At 41.3% G+C, this 17,524-nt stretch overlaps 1 protein-coding gene across 2 annotated transcripts in view; it reads left to right on the top strand.

Annotated features, from left to right (window-relative positions):
- Positions 1-17,524, top strand: part of CAB39L (calcium binding protein 39 like) — a 65,321-nt gene that overhangs the window by 28,781 nt on the left and 19,016 nt on the right. For both annotated transcript variants that reach the window (XM_069881522.1, XM_069881513.1), the window contains exons 3-4: positions 9,701-9,865; positions 13,538-13,656. In XM_069881522.1, coding sequence (XP_069737623.1) covers positions 9,701-9,865; positions 13,538-13,656 — 284 coding nt within the window. The remainder of the gene's footprint in view (positions 1-9,700; positions 9,866-13,537; positions 13,657-17,524) is intronic.

Below are 17,524 nucleotides of genomic sequence, written 5' to 3'. Positions count from 1 at the left end.
TGCTGATAGACCACAGGCTGAGAAGTGCCACTACATGGCTATTCTTCCTCTGAAGTTCTCTTTCTGTTACCTTTAAATTATTTTTAAAATAACATCTACTTTCAAGAAGGTATTGCAGCACTGGCAAATCAAATGTAACAATGGGAGGATTAAGTAGGGTAACACAGAGCTGGAAAAGCAGTCTGAAGCCTTCTTTATCAAGCATCCTTCTCTCTCCCAACATCTGAAATAAATAAGGTGTTCTTGTGACACGTACAATTGCTGACATCCTATTCAGGCTTTGATGACAGCGAAGAACAATTAATTACATTTATTATAGAATTCTATAAATGCTATAAAAAGCTAATCTCGGTCACGTAGAACCAAACTGTGCTTGGATTTAAAGAGAAATACTCATTCTGGAATTAACTAGAAAAGCAGGGAAGTATTTAAATAACTAGTAAATGAAGTCTTCAGAGTTTAAGCTGTCTTACTCCTATCTAGCACAAACTCTTGCAGCATTCAGAGGATACAATTAAATAGGGAGCAAGAGGGGAGAAACCCTGATACCAAGTGGACAGACCTGTTGAACCTCAGGAAGAGTGGACAGCATGTGACGTGCTGGTCATACTGCATCATTTATTACTGATATGCTTCCATGTCTTTTGTTGGTGGATGTTGTAAAAGAACATTAATAGAAAGGTTACCTGACCTATCTCACAAAAAAGAGGGGGAGACAGCCCAACTTTTTGAAGACTTGTATTCAGCCACTGAGCCTGCTCAGCACAAAGCAGTGCAGGTGGCATCTGGAATGTTACTGAAGGATGCCCTTGAACGCATCACCCGCTCGCTGCTAACCAAACACCTCTGGGTGCGGCATCCGTGACTCAGTGCCATCTGCGGTACCTACAGGTTCGGTAACATTTTCTGAACCCGCCCTGCAGCGAAAGCCTTCAAAGTGTGCCATGGTTTTACTATAGAATAGCAAACAGATCTAGGGTTGGTTGAAATTTTAGCTAATCTTTGTGCTTGGCTTAGATGGGCTGAAATATTTGCAGTTTCTAGCACAGCTGATCAAAGACTTGGGTTTGTTGTGGAAGCTGAACCCAAGTGAGTTAGAGCTAGTTCAGGGTGCTGCACTGGTTATTTTCTTGGCAGGCAGAACCAGAGGCTGCAGTGCCCTTAGCCAGTGTTCAGAAACATTGTGAAGTTAGATGTAAAATAAGCTGAAGTGTCTAGTGTCTGCTCGTTTCACTTAAATATATCTAAGGAAACTGCTTTTTTGGGCAGGTCACTGCAAGGTGTCCTCTGATTTATCTCTGTGTACTGTTCAGAATGGTCAGGAGGGCTCCCTTTAAATACAGCTGCAGTTAAAAGACCTTACGATTTCCAGAACAAATATTTGTCAACAAATCCTACTTTTCTACATACTACAAATTAAGCCACTTTCAGCTCGTGTTCCCCTTACTTGCTCCTGTGCTGATCAGGTGACTGGGGACTGGTGTGTGAGATGAGGTGTGTGCTGAGGACATGATGTGCATTTACATGGAAGAACGGTTGCGTGACTGCTATGAATGTGAATACCCACGGATGTGATTCTGCAGCTGCCAGTCAGCTGCAAAATTGCCTTTGACTTCACTGCTGCACACTGAAACCAAGGGAATGAGATAAGAAGGGCTTGGCACCCCTTCCTTCTAGCTCTGCGTGTCTGAGAGTTTTCTGGAGCGTTTCATGTTTCAGCTTCCTCATTCTCCTAAGACCTGTTACTGCTCTAGGCGTGGGAGAAACTCCAGATACTATCAGGTGCTGGTGCCAAGAGTTTAAAACGTGTCTCTTCTGGGGCAAACTTGTCTCTTCCATTTAATCATACAGACTTTTAAAAGGTGTTTCTCTATTGTGTCTGCTTGGTCAAATTGTCTTTGCCAATTTCCTTGAGTACTACTCCAAAATATTTTGTTGAACAACAGTTCATGATCCCCAGAAGGCCAACAATATCCTGGGCTGTATCAAAAAAAGTGTGGCCAGCAGGTCAAGGGAAGTGATTCTGCCCCTCTGTTCCTCTCTTCTGAGACCTCACGTGGAATATTGTGTACAGTTCTGGAATCCTCAGCATAAGAAGGATATGGAGCTGTTGGAACTGGTACAGAGGAGGGCTACAAAGAAGGCTGGAGCACCTTCCTTAATAGGACAGGCTGAGAGAGCTGGGATTGTTCAGCCTGGAGAAGAGAAGGCTCCAAAAAGACTTTATAATGACCTTTTAGCACCTGAAGGGGCTACGAGAAAGCTGGGGAGGGGCTGTTTACAAAGGTTTTTGGTGACAGGATGAAGGGCAATGGGTATAAACTGGGGAGGGGCAGATCGAGACTAAATGTCTTCACTGTGAGTAAGGTGAGGCACTGACACAGGTTGCCCAGGGAAGCTGTGGCTGCTCCATCCCTGAAGATGTTCAAGGCCAGGTTGGATGGGGCCTTGGTCAGCCTGGTCTGGTGGGAGGTGTCCCTGCCCATGTCAGGGGGCTTGGAACTGGATGATCTTTAAGGTCCCTTCCAACCCAAACTGTTCTATGATTCTATGATTCTGTGATCCAAAATGTCCACAGTGTGTTCCTATATATCTGTTTAGCATGAAATTTTACCAAGAGTAAGTCAGTTGGGATGAATCTGAAGCTGCATAGATGTTTGATTCAGATTCGGGTAATCACTGTTCCTGGGAGTCCTTACAGTTGCATGTACAGGGAATTGCGTTGGCGCTTTTCCTTAGGAAAAGAAATCGGTTTGAATCACACAATGCAAATATTTTTAAGCAAGACTGTAAGCTAAAATAAGATAAAGCCAAACCAAAGAGCCTTATGGTTTTGGTTGTACCATATAGCGTGGAGTATTGGCAGTTCACTGAATCACACATTGGAGCATTTAGCATCTCACTGGCAGGCTTCTGTGTGTGTTACTGTCTGCTGCTGTGCAAGATAGAAGCGGTTTAGAAAGATACTTTTGCCCTGGAAATATGCTAGGTACACAAACAGAAGCTGTATTATCCTGTTTGTCATATTCTTCTGAACAATTGAGGATTTCCTGATCTATGCTATGCAGAACCCAGGTATCCTGTAATTTTTGCATATTTGCTATCTGACTTTGGGAAGTTGGAAAAAGTTCATGCAGTCTGCTTTTTCTTCATTGTTATAGTTGGTCATATGTTAAGTCTCCAGATAAATAAAAATAAGAGTAAACCCTTCTGGCCTGTAGTGGAACAGAGGTAGAATAGAGACGACCCATTGAAAGCTTGGAAAAGTTGCAGTTCAGGTGTAGGACTGCTCAGACTGTTGAATAGTCTGATGCTTTTCCCCTTATGGGTTTTGTAATCTTCCTTGGCCAGGAGTGAAAGGTGCAGTGAATCTACATTGCATAATAGGAGATCCATCTCTCTGTCCCTCTGGCAAGCACAATAGGTCTGGATTGCAAGCACTTAATATTGTCACTTTTGAGATAAAAGTGAAATAGCCGTAAGTATCTAAGGAGAGGGGAAGGACGAGGTTTGCAAGTAGAGGTACCTTTATTAAGCCAGTTGAAATAGGTAGAAATTTAAGTTGCTGAAGTTGGGGACTCTTGATCTTTGTGGTGTGCTAATAGGGTTTTTTAAAAACTGCCTTTAAGAAGTTTTGATTTCTGAAGCAAGCAGTGTTGGAGATAAACCCACTTGGCCTTGGAGTATGGCAAGTCCCAACTCATGCAATTATGGAAATAAAAATTCAGCTTTCTGTGTGAATAACAGCTAAGACCATTCTTTCATCTTTCCATGCTGCTCTTTAAAATCCCTCTGGAAGATTTTAGAAGACCAGAAAAAATTTAAGACTTAGAGGATTTATTTGTAATCCCTTAATGAAAGAAAAAAATAGGAAACTCTCTATTGAACTGTCCTGTATAATTGTGGAATATAGGAAAAAAAAATAGATGTTTTGAAGCATTCCTTAATATTGCTAAATTACTGCTCTAAGAATATTGTCATGCTCTTTGGCTTTCCTGTGGAGATCAGTAAAATTAAAAATGCATAAAACTCAATCGTCTTCTAGACCTGGAAAAGCAAGTTACACTGAAGAACTCATTATTAGCTCTGTGAGGAAGGAAGAGCAACACTGGAGCATGGATATATTTCATTACAGGCATAGTGCTGTTACCCATTCTTTAATTAAGACTGGATCTTTGCTTGTGTTCACATATGCATTATGCTGTGGAGAGGAGTGTCCTGAGATCTTTCAAGAAGGCTTTCTTTTCTTTCATATAGATTTTCAGGGAATAATGTCTTCATTATCTCCTTTCTTTGTTTTGTGATTCCCAACAATGAGCAGACTTTGATCAATGAGGAAAACAAGCTTGAGACTAAGTATCTCCAATTCATAAAGTTTCCAGCTTTTGCTATTGAAGCTGATGGTAGGTTTGGAGAGACGCTTTAATGTTGTTGAACTCCCAGCTTTGTAAACAGGGGTGAGTGAGCGCACATTTACAGTTTAACTTAGAGAAATTCTATAAGCTTATCTGTGCTGTCACTTCTCAAGGTATAAGCTTATTGTACATAATAGAATCATAGAATCGTTTGGGTTGCAAGGGAACATTAAGGTCATCTAGTCCAACCCCCTGCAGTGAACAGGGACATCTTCCACTAGATCATGTTGCTCAGAGCCCTGTCCAACCTGACCTTGAATGTTTCCAAGGATGGGGAATGTACCACCTCTCTGGGCAATCTGTTCCAGTGTTTCATCACCCTCAGTGTAAAAAAAATTCTTCTTCATATCTAGTCTAAACCTCTCCTCTTTTAGTTTAAAACCGTTACCCCTTGTCCTATTGCTACAGGCCCTGCTAAAAAGTTTTTCCACATCTTCCTTATAAGCCCCATTAAATACTGAAAGGCTGCAGTAAGGTCTTCTTGGAGTCTTCTCCTAGCTGAACAACTCCAACTCTCCCAGTCTCTCCTCATAGGGTAGGTGTTCCAGGCCTTTGATCATTTCTGTGGCCCTCCTCTGGACCTACTCCAACAGGTCCATGTCCTTCCTGTGCTGAGGGCTCCAGAGCTGGACACAGTATCCCAGGTGTAGTCTCACCAGAGCTGAATCACCTCCCTCAGCCTGCTGACCACACTTCTTTTGATGCAGCCCAGGATACGGTTGGTCTTCTGGGTTGCAGACATGTGTTGCTGGTTCAATGTCCAGCTTCTCACTAGCTTCTCACCCATCAGGACCTCCAGGTCCTTCTCTGCAGCTGCTGCTCTCAATCTCTTCATCCTCCAGCCTGTGTCGATACTGAGTGTTGCCCCAACTCAGGTGCAGGACTTTGTACTTCACCTTCTTGAACCTCATGAGGTTTTCACAAGCCCGCTTCTCCAGCTTGCCAAGGTCCCTCTGGATGGCATCCCGTCCCTTAGGAGTATCATCCTCACCACTTAGCTTGTTGTCATCTGTAGACTTGCTGAGGGTGTACTCAATCCCATCATCTATGTCATTGATGAAGACATTAAGCAACACTGGTCCCAGAACAGACCCCTGAGGGACACTGCTCATCACTGATCTCCATCTGGACATTGAGCTGCTGACCACTACCCTCTGAGTGTGACCATCCAACTAATTTCTTATCCACCGAATTGTCCATCTATCAAATGTGTATCTCTCCAATTTAGAGAGAAGGATGGCACCATGCCAAAGGCCTTAGAGAAGTCCAGATAGATGTCATCCTTGGTTCTTCCCTTGCCCACTGATATAGTCACTCTCCCATAGAAGGCCACTAGGTTGGTCAGGCAGGACTTGCTCTTGGTGAATCCGTGCTGACTGTCTCAAATCACTTTCCTGTTCTCCATGTGCCTTAGCATAGCTTCCAGGAGGATCTGTCATCTAGTCCAGTAGGGATAGCAAAGTAATCCAAGAATGATTGCACTTCAGCATTTACACAAAATGTTATATTTCGAAACGGACCCAGAAACCTCTTGTGGGCTGCTGATCACTATAAACTATAATCTGTGGATAAAGAGTTATTTCTTGCTGGAAATAAGTTGTTAGTCCCGTGTTGGCCCACAGTAGAGAAAAAATGGTCAGCACTGAAAAAGTTGCCTTCACTACACAGATCGGTATGAGTTGTGGTCTTCTTCACTCTCCTTACACAGCTATTGCCAATCAATCTTGTAACTCATTTATGACTTACCCAAGTACTCACCCTGAATTTTAGTGTTATATGGTGGAATCAGATCCTCCTAAGTTTGGATGTTGTGAATTGAAATGCCTTTAGACTAGAAACCTGTGAGTTGCTTTAGGAGGTCAAGACCTGACGTCTGTGCAATGGCAGCAGCACAAATGTTAAACCGATGCGTGTGCTAGGAGTCAGCTTCCATTTCATCCTGTGCTTTGTTGTCCCTATATGCAACTTCAATTGTCCAAAGTTCAACATGTCCCACTTCTGACATTTGCATGTAATATATGTAAGCTGTTTAGAATTTTGTGTTCGGTCATACCCACTCCTTTTTTCCCTCTGCTCACACCAGCTTCTCTAAATATAATGGCATAAATTCAGTCATGATATGCAGGACTCATAGCTAGAGGATAGAAGGAAAATCTTCTGGAAAGAAGATCGTTTAATTGCAAGAAGGAGGCAAGTGGCCCAAAGTGCTTAGGTGTTTCAAGAAACCTTTTCTTTTGCTGCTTAACTTCTGCTGAAGTGAGAGTTGCAGCACTTTGCTGTTGTTGCTGTTGCCACTGATGGAGAATAAATAATACAGAAGTCAGAATAGACTTCAGAGTTTCTATCAGATCTCTGTGGTTTTTGTCACCAAAAGTTTCTCTGTGGCATCATTGGGGAAGGGTGTCTTGCTGAAGATTTTGTTGGCTTTTGCAAGTATTCCTAAAGGCTGTCAGGATCAGTCTGAGTTCTTACAACAAGCTGTTCTGCAGCTAAGTTTTTGTCATCTCATATTTTCCATGTATTCAAGTGAACGTATTTGCTTTGTTGTTTGTTTTGGACAGGACCTTGGGTCTTTGGATCTTGGAATATCTTACATTCCCTTGCCCCCCCCCCCCCCAAGTCTTGTGCAAGTTTCCATCCCAGAAACAGTGCTTATGTACTTAGGGTATTATTCTTAGGGTGAGATTAAGTGGAAATGTCAAAGTGGAGCCTAGAAGTGGCAGTTAATTTAAGAGTCTCCATTTGAGATGATGTTTTTCCTCCAGAGAAAAGACACCCTCAGATTTGACGAAGAATATCTTTTGATGTCAGGTTGAGTGTCAAACCACAAGACTACCCAGAGGATATGAAGGGGGAGGAAGTTAAACACAAAATGTAAATTGCATGTAGAAAAGCCAGGAAGACGAGTGGATGGGATGGCAGATGAGAGAAATGCAGCTGCAGCGTCCAGTTGTCCATCAACACTGTGGTGTTCTGTGGTTTCTTTTTCTTTCCTGCAGCGCTTTACTTTTTGGCCTCCTTTTTGAGAATTAACCTTAAGCTATGTCTTGCAGACATTTTTGTGCATATCAGAAGAATTACTTATACTTGAAAGGAAGGTTGTTTGTTTGGTTTTTTTTAACCATAGAATGCCAGACATATTCACACCATGCCCAGCAGAATGGCTGAAAGGCCAAAAATGTATGAGTTTTTCCTTTTATTTGGAAGTATTTACACAGCTCTCCTAAAGATTTAGAGCTTTAGTTTCCAAGATAGCACCCCTGTTGTTAATCCCATCTATACTCTGTGGGATATCTCTAGTGACATACCACTAACATTTGAGGTAAAAATAGGCTCTTTTGCTGAGTGACGGTGAGGAACAAGACTTCTGCTGTGGTTAGAGTTATCACATAGTCATATTCATTTACACACTGCTCTTGCTGACCTACATCAACTAGCAGAAAACTGAGAGTAGGTACAAAGAGACTGGGGGAGAACAGTTCTTTATGCTGTGTGAAATCAGTGCTTGAATCTTCCAGGTAGATGCAACGTGAAAGTGGCTTTTTATTGATTTTTTTTTTTTTTAGGATTTCTAGGCCTTTCCTAGGATTTTTAATGTGAATGAAATCTGTGATTTAAATCAGTATTAATGTGTTGGAAGATCAGAAGCAGTTATGAGATGACTTTCCAGAGCACCATGGTGTTATTTTGTGCAGATTGATCATTTCGTATTTGAATGCATGACATTTTTCCTTTCAGTTGATGTGAATCATAGAATCATAGAATGACCAGGTTGGAAGAGAGCCACCGGATCATCGAGTCCAACCATTCCTATCAAACACTAAACCATGCCCCTTAGCACCTCGTCCACCCATGCCTTAATGAGATGTGTGAGATGTGAGAGATGTGTTAAAATTATTGATCTGGCTTTGAAGATCCATTAACATCCAATTAGCTTTTACAAATAACTCTTGGGTTTTCTATGTGTATCTTGATTATTTTTTTCCCCCTGCTAAGCTAATTAAACGCTCATTTCAAAAAAATGTTTTGCAATATAGATGTGAAATGCTGTCCTATCTTCAGCATCTTTAACCATCTTGCCTGACGCTTTCCTGTTGTTCTCAGCTTTGCTTTCAAACCTCTCTCTTACTTTCTTCCTACTCCCTGCTGAAAAATCCAACCAGCCTTGCTGCAGGTAACACGTGTATTAAATACACACCGGCCCAGAAGGAGGCATTGCTTCCATAGCCCCATGGCTGGAGCAGGTGGGATTTAAACCACACGCACACGTGTGAAAAAAATAACACTTTTGCTCTACAGAGTCCTTATTTACATGAAGTGGAGCAAACCTGAGAGGAGAGCATGAGCCAGAGCTGCTGCGCTGCGGCCAGCAGTCATTTCCCTTGGGAAGCAAGACATTGTCATTTAAACTTACTGCCTGCCACGCACGCCAAGCTATTACCTATTCATATGCCTTTCTCTTTCATTTTCCCGTTGTAAGCTTTCTGGTGAAGATGTTTTGTTAGACAATTCCTAATTTGTCCTCTCTATTATATACCTGAAACATTGCACAGAATTAGTCTACACTAGGTGGGAGCAAAAGATGATGGACTTACTTTAGTTTGCTTGGTGGCAGCTGTGGAGCATTACTAAAGCAAATTGTTTAATTTAATTAATTTCTCAACCTGAGACTGAAGTGCCTGTGTGTGCAGCAGGCAAATCCCCAGCGGAAGATGCTGGCTCCAACCATACATGATGAGGGGAAATAGATGGTGACAATGCAAAGCTGGCAGGCATACAAGGATTTATTTGAGTTACTAGCAGAGGAGCTGGACAGTTCATCAGCACACAGTTAATGGGGAAGCAGTGCAGCAGACACCATGCTGGCAGGAGAAGCCGGCCAGTTTGGTACCTCTTTTGGTGGATCCCACTGAGGAAGATGGGGGAGTGATTGTGAAAGTGCTGCTGCTTTTGAGGGGCAGCGCCTGTCTCCAGACCTATAAAGGATCTTGCTCATACCAGCTGGTAATGACACTCCTGCTTCTATTTTATCCTGGTAGTCTGTAAGTGATGGCATGCTGTATTACAGAATCATATTGAAAAAATCCATGTGCAGGACCTGCAGGATCTAGGGTGGATGCTCCAGCCTTGGTGATTACATAAAATTATTAAATCTTTTTTTCAATAGGTAACGATCATTGCAAGCATATTCAGAGGTTTTTGGTTTGAACTGCCTGCCTTTTAAAATAAAACACTTCTTGTTTTTTTCTTTTATTTAAACAAAACCCATATCTGCTGATGAACAGGCATCGGAGGAAGTGTCAAAATCTCTGCAAGCAATGAAGGAAATTCTGTGTGGGACCACAGACAAGGAGCCACCTACAGAAATCGTGGCTCAGCTGGCACAAGAGCTGTACAACAGTGGCCTTCTAGTGACGCTTATTGCCAACCTGCAACTGATAGATTTTGAGGTAGGTCAGCATACATAAACATTTTCATCTCCTTGGTCTCAATGTTGTTAGTGAGTAGAGCTGTATTTTTCCAAAATCTAAATAAATTTTATTGCATTCAAAACTGTTCTTCACATCCGGAAGAAAGGAGTTCCTGTAATTGGTCAGTATCCTGACAGATATGCTTGTATATTGGAATTAAATGCAATGCATCTGATTTAACTCTTTTGATGCCAAATGCATTGCTGAATTACTGTTATTACAAACAGTTCTAATAAATTCTACTGCAAAATAGATTTTTCCATGATAAAACCTCTTTAGTTGTTTAGCAAAACTGTTATACATACTGCTTTTGGCAAAACATTAGATATGAAATGTCATTGAACAAGATGATAAAGGAGCATTTGCTGCTTTGTCTTTCTGTTCCCATTGACTTTTTCAGTTCATCAACTTTTCTGCTTCCATTTTGTTATATTGGTGTCCACAGCTGGCATTTAGGTTTTTTTGTTGGACAAGCAATTTCATCACTTCATAACATGCAAATAATTTTTGGATCAGTATGTAATGGTAGAAAGCAAAATCATAAATTACTTCAAAATCTAATTTCTGAAGGGAATATAGGTTACAAAATTTTGTTCTGACTCCCTGTCTCCTCCTCACCAACTCTACTGCCCACTTTAATCCCAGTTTTGCACTGCTGTACTTAACATTTAAAGATGTGTTTTCGAAGACTTTGTAAAACTTGGTTGCTGTTCAGAAGAGCTGGACAAGAGTTAATGCCCCCACCAAGAAAGAGGCAGAATCATAGAATGATAAAATACTTTGGGTTGGAAGGGACCTTAAAGATCATCCAGTTCCAATCCCCCGACATAGGCAGGGACACATCTCACCATCCCAGGCTGCCCAAGGCCCCATCCAACCTGGCCTTGAACACCTCCAGGGATGGGGCAGCCACAGCTTCCCTGGGCAGCCTGTGCCAGTGCCTCACCACTCTCATCGTGAAGAAATTCCTCCTTATATCTAGTCTAAATCTGCCCCTCTACAGTTCATACCCATTGCCCCTAGTCCTATCACTACCTGCCTTTGTAAACAGTCCCTCCCCAGCTTTCTTGTAGCCCCTTTCAGGTACTGGAAGGTCACTATAAGGTCTCCTTGGAGCCTTCTCTTCTCCAGGCTGAACAAGCACAACTCTCTCAGCCTGTCCTCAAATGGGAGGTGCTCCAGCCCTCTAACCATCTTTGTAGCCCTCCTCTGGACCTGTTCTAACAGCTCCATCTCCTTCTTCTGTTGAGGATTCCAGAAGTGGACACAATACTCCAGATGAGGTCTCACAAGAGAGGAAAAGAGGGGCAGAATCACCCCCCTCAACCTTCAGAAGCAGAGACTTGAGTTGTCTTTTATTTGTTTCATCTGCCAGGACACTTAACAGCACATGTGTCTGGGGGTGTGCGTATGTGTAGGGGAGGCTATCATGCCCATGCATATGTCCATCACACATCTGTAGAAAACACAGGTTTATTGCTTCTGCCACTCAAACAAGACGTAATTTGCTAGTGATACTGTTATAAGACATGAAAGTTGGCTTTGAGCAGGAGCTCTGAATCAATATCAGACTAAATTTTTGGAAATTTAAAATGTGAAATTTGTTGTTGTACTTTGAAGAACTGAGGAAGGTGTGCATACAGAAAAAGTCAATTAAAAAGAAAATATTACTAACTGTGTGTAAGCCTGAAAGTTCAGAAGCTGTAAAGCCACTAAAAGAGAGTAAATAGCCACAAGCCCAGGACTGCTGATGTTAGAAGCTTTCCCTTACTTTGTCTTGAAACAGGAGCTAAATTATGGTATATATGTAATCAAATTTCTTATTCAAATGATGGCATCCATTTTGGTTTGTCTTGTCTTCTCTCCATGCTGCCTTATCCTGTGCTTTAGTGGCCATATGTATTTCATTATACGACAAACTTGAGTCACAGATCCAAGTGAGAAGCATTGCAAAAGTATTCCTACAATTTTTATAGATGTCTGGGGTGAGGGAAGTCTGCCTTGGTTCCTTGCTATCAGCCTCCATTCTCTCCAGGAGAACCCAGAGGGACCAATTTCTTCAGATTTCACTGTCACTGGTCTCTAGAAGATTTGATATAATGGGATCTATATAGCTCCTTTCTGCTATTATAATTATCTGTCTGTCTGTCTGTCTGTCTGTCTGTCTGTCTATCTATCTATCTATCTATCTCTTTCCTCTCTGATACTGGATATAATGCTGCAGTACACCTGATATTAAGTAACTAATATAAAATTCAGCCTGGCAGAGGGGATTACTTAATTTTTGGCCATTTTCACTGCTCCCTTTCACCAGCGCTTGTCTGTCTGGATTGTTTTTGTCTTGGAGCAACGGCTGAAGCCACTGGAGATCATAAGATTCCAGACATACATTAAGGGTGTTGTAAAGATAGAGGAGAATGGAATGTCTTTCTAAAGAATTCACTTAATTAAGAGAATGTCCAAGGGTCAGAAGTGTTGCAGAGAAAGGCAGATGGACTGGCCTGGTCTGATTTGGTTGTCCTGTTTAATTCCCTGAGTGTCCAATCCAGCTGGGTTGGAATGAGTAGGAAAGCAGAATATTTTGTGTTTCTCAGCAGTGATTTATTTGTAGAGGTGAAACCAGGGAATTTCCCTCTGTGTGAAACTATCTGCTCTTTGGCTTCAAACGTTCAATAAGTTCTCCGCCAAGGAATGTTTGTCCTCTCCAGACAGATCAATAAGCATGTACAGATTATAAGTGACCTTTTGCTTTAGCTAACCCTGTGCATAGTGACCTGCTGTTGACTCAGTGCCTTGGTTACTGGTCATTAGTGCAGAGTTCTCCCCTCTCCCTTAATTTCACACATTAATTTGTCTCCTGTGGCCAGGGGAGAAAGCAGCAGGGGAGGAAGAGGACTTCTAATGCAAGATGTATTGGCAAATCCTGTGGCTGAATAGAACATAATTTGGAAAGACCTTCTGAAAAGCTGTTTGCATGGGGAAGCATTCAAAGACAAAACGTGATTGTGCAGATACGTGTATGCAGGAGAAAAGTAGGACAAAGTGAAGGCTCTTAGTCGTGACTAAAGTGGAGACATCTGTGTGATACAGACATTTTGTCAGTAGTGATCATTTTGTTCTTCATGGTGAAATAATGGGCACAGTTTTAAATTTAACTCTGATTTTCAAAAACGTAATCACACTTGGTCTTGATTGCATTTGAATAATGAAAACTTTTAGCTTTGTAAGTCTGAGCTGTGGGAAGGTATGCTTGATACTAGCTTGACGACTTATATTTGCAGCCTGTGAGAGCAATAGTGCATGCGGCAAAGCATCTCTGGCACAGGGAAATAGCTTGCTTTTTTTTGGCACTTTAATGTTGCTGTTTAAGATAGCCAGGGACTTGCTTGACAGAATAAGGGGGATGCACATCTTCATTTAGAAAAAGCAAGGTATGAGTATAAAGGATCACTCTTCAGAGCCGCCCAACAGAGGAAGTCTTGTGGTGTTGAAGAAACAGCAAGTATGAGGTGGTGGGACTGTGGAGTGCCCCCAAAGGAGACCAACTGTTTTGTTTTCAGTTTAATCTCCACTTTAAACAGAAATTGTAGTAAGTGGTCATTTGTTCATGTTTTTTTTTCCAGTTGAAGATATATTTTTCTTCTTTAACAGGGCAAAAAGGATGTTTCCCAGATATTTAACAACATCTTGAGAAGACAGATTGGCACACGCAGCCCTACTGTGGAATACATTAGTGCCCATCCACATATCCTCTTCATGCTTCTAAAAGGGTGGGTGCTTTTATTTGATTTTTATTAAAGAGCATTGCCTGAAATATGCTGGCATTGCAGTTAATCTACTTTCTCACTTTTAGTTTAAAAAAATATTCAGATTTTGTTCCAGATTTCTTATTTTGTTCCTTTTATATTGACTTTCTTTCTGTTTAACTATACTTTTTAATTATTTTATTTGGCCATGATTTCTTCACCAAACTTCTTGTTGGAATAATTATGTGCTGATTGCCTTTGACTGCTGCACAGTTCCTGCCCTCAACTCTTGAGTGGCTTCGTTGATGACTGCTGAGTTTCATTTGGACTTGCTTGCATTAAAGGAGTGACGTTCAGTGGTGTCTGTAAATAACTGGAGTCAAATGCTGGACCATGATGTGGTAGAACAGAAAGAAGGAAAAATGCATAGAAAGGATAGTTTTGTCTGTTGGCCAGACTTCTCTAATGCTTGTAGCCGTGTATAAAAAACTTTAATTAATTCAGTAATTAACTCCACATCTTTCAGCATTAATTTTTTTTTTTTTTAACACTTGAGGGAGTCAGTGCTCAGCCATAACCTTGTGGTTCCTAAGGTAAGTTGGCCAGGGGGTAGACTGTTGTGTGCAGAGGACATCAGCTGTAGTTGCATCCAGGAGTGCACAAGCGTTGGCCTAAAACTCTTGAAGTTTCTGTTCCCTTCACATTTGGGAAAAGCACCTTCTCATTCAGTGAGAAGCTTTGCTTTTCCAGCTCTTGAAATCTACTGTTTTCTGTTCAGTTTCCTGCAGTTTTCTAAACCACAGAAGCCAGAGAATCCAAAGCTTTATGATTTTGTTTATTTTTCCTTAAGGAAAAGAGAATATATGTGATTAGGACTAAAGAACTGATGTAGAAATGAAGTGTTTATTGGCTGATCCATATAAAAAACATGGACTGTCATAGTAGTTGTATAGTCACACTACTGTCAGACGTTCAAAAACATGAGAGGCCTTTTAAACCAATGGGACTTAAGAAAACTAATTTCTTAAAATGTCTTTTTTTTTCTCTTGAAGCTTAAGATTTGTATTTTTACCACTTGCTCCACACCCACGGTTAGGAAGATACTGAAGCACCATTTGTGCTGGTCAAGGCTGCAGTCCCAAGGGTAAAATTCCTTTTAATCTCCTTCCTCTCCCAGGGGCAGACCCAAGCCAGGAGAGGGGTAGGCGTGAGAGTCCTCTAAAATACTTATTTATTTCCTTCAAAATTGACCACATTACAGCACAGCTGAATAGGGAAAAAAAGCAGCCAATAGAACTACTAGGGATTTCAAGAGCTGTGGGCTTGTGATTGAACACAGCAGCAAAGCTTTTGGTTGCTGCGACAGGAGGAGGTGTGGACCCGCTGCCTTCCTCACAGGTGGGTTGGTGGGAAGCCCAGGTGGGTGGCCAGGCTGACCTAAGCCTTGATCTTACAACTAAAGTGATTTGTCATGATTCAGCTTTCATTTTGAAAATCTTGACTTGTTTCATTTTACTAAACACCAGCTTCCTCAGAAAGGAAACCAGTAAAATAGTTAAGTGGATTTTGGTTTCATTTGTTTATTAAAATTCACTATTTGTATAAACCTCAGAGTAGTTGTTTCAGGGCAGCGATGATAATTCTCTCAGTTGTCATTAAGTTGTACAACTGTTTTCAATTTCCCATATAGATACAAACATCTTCTTCCCTCTTCTCTGTCTTTGCTTTTGTGGTCTTCTCCATGCTTTTTCACTCATTTTGGTTTTGCACGTCACACATGTATCACTACCATATGTATGGGCTTTGTGTAAAGTTAAAAAATATTTTTGGATCATGTCCCAGATATTCTTTGGCATCTGTAATAACCAAGAATATTAAGATGATAGTAAAGATTTTATGTTAGGCATATGTTCTGCCGACAGAGATTCTAGTGTAGGTAACCTGACCCAGTGGATGCATTTAAGTGGCATCACTGAGGTGCTGTTTGGAGACTGCTGCTGTGTGCAGCAGTGCATCTATGTCAGTTTAGTCCTCAGGCTCCTTGCTCGTGGTTTCTTGGCTATCTCTTCTCAGCACTGCACTGTATCAGAAGTGCCATTTCTGGAGTTTCTTATTAGACAGCAGTGTTGAATTCATCAGCAATAGTCCAGAAGACAGTCCTATCCAGCCCAAATCATATCCAAGCAGCTGCTGCAAAACAGCTTAATGATGTCTAATGTGATATTGCCTTACCTGCCTGTGTCCTGCTGCCAGGAGTGTCTAGAAACAATACTTAAGGTATATGCCTAAAGCAAGGGCAGGGCCCTGAACAGGCAGCTTGCAGCACACAAGGGAAGCAGGCACTTCATGTTAGGCACCGCCGCTTGAAAACGTGACTTGAGGACATGTTTTCTTGTTTATTTAATGCTAAATGAAATATATTAAGTCAAAATCTGCTTAAAGGAATGGAAAGTGGTTTTGTCCGGCTTGTACCATTCAGTGTTTGTTATATGACATTATTTGGAGGAAAAAAAAAGAAAAATTTAACCAAGACAATAAAAGAAATGGCCTGGGACTATTGTGAAGACTTGTCATTGTTTTGCTTGTATTGGACGCAAAATTTCCTCTGCCCCCTGACAGTCAGTTCCCAACAGCATCAACAAAAGCTTGCTTTTTCGTTGCATAATGTGAGCTCTGTTGAGTGGGAAGGATCCTGAATCAGAGCTCCCACCCAGTGTTTCCTGCCTAATACTCCAGTGGCACTGACAGCTTGAGATAACTGTTCTTACCTTTTAGGCTTCATTTTGCTTGTTGCCTACTTCCTTCCAGCACCTCAGCTTCAGAAAAACACACAGCGCATAGTTCCCTACTTTTTTTTTTTAAGGTCAATGTGGACCTTTCTGTTGCATGAAGATTTGCATTAAAATGATATCTTATATTCTGTGCGTGCAGGCTTTGTGTATGAATAGGATTTCAGATGAATAAAGTGTTTAGTATATAGAGTACCAGATATAATTGGGGCAGATTTTTCTCAGCATATTGCATTATCCCAGAAATAACTTTGTTCCTTTGTAACTTAAAATATTTTTCCTCTAGTACAGTGACTGCAGAGGTCTTGAAGCTTCTGGCAATTGCATTGTTTCTTACAAATGACAAATCTATAAGCTCCTTTGTGGACATACATCATGCCATGCGCTATATTATACTCAGTCACTGCCCCAATGTTTTTGTGATGATTTTAAAAAGCTTTTTTTAAAGGTTTAATGGTGAATTGGCTGAAGTTGCAGAATTCCCCTTGAGTTTATTCAAGGAAAAACTCCCTATCCAAGGAGAAACACAAGCTATAGAAGTTAGTGTAAAATCAGGTCAGAATATAGCTGTTGGTCAAGATCTTGTCTCTCACAGGATGATGCCTTCCTAATCTCCTGTCTATGCTCCTTACCTTGCACTAGCCATGCAAGTGTAATTCCCTTTGGGCCAAGATGTGTCTTGACTCTCAGTTGTGCCTCTTTCAGCTTCCACAATCAGTGTTTTGAAATATTTCAAGTCCATTATTTCCTTTTCTGGTTGCCCCCAGTAGTCAATATGTAGGCCTTTCTTTAGGTTGCAAATTCATCCAAACAGAGAAGAACTCTCTACCTTTTTTTTTTTTTTTTCCCTGCTGCTCTATGTACATCAGCATAGAGCACTAATTGCTCATTAGAAGTGATTTTGAAACACATCTCTCTCATTCCTGCCTGGTGTCTTTGCATGTAAGTGTGGGTGTAAAGAACATGCCAGTTACGACTGGGCAGCCTGGAAACTTCTTCCAGGCATATTCCAGGAGCCAAACCCAACTTCCCTCGCTTATGTGAATAGCCAAAGGTCCATAACCCACTTCCAGATAATGGAACATTTGACGAAGAATGATTCT

Source organism: Phaenicophaeus curvirostris, chromosome 1 (assembly GCF_032191515.1).
Source record: "Phaenicophaeus curvirostris isolate KB17595 chromosome 1, BPBGC_Pcur_1.0, whole genome shotgun sequence".
In the NCBI taxonomy this organism is placed as follows: Eukaryota; Metazoa; Chordata; class Aves; order Cuculiformes; family Cuculidae; genus Phaenicophaeus; species Phaenicophaeus curvirostris.
This window is presented reverse-complemented; position numbering and strand designations above follow the sequence as displayed.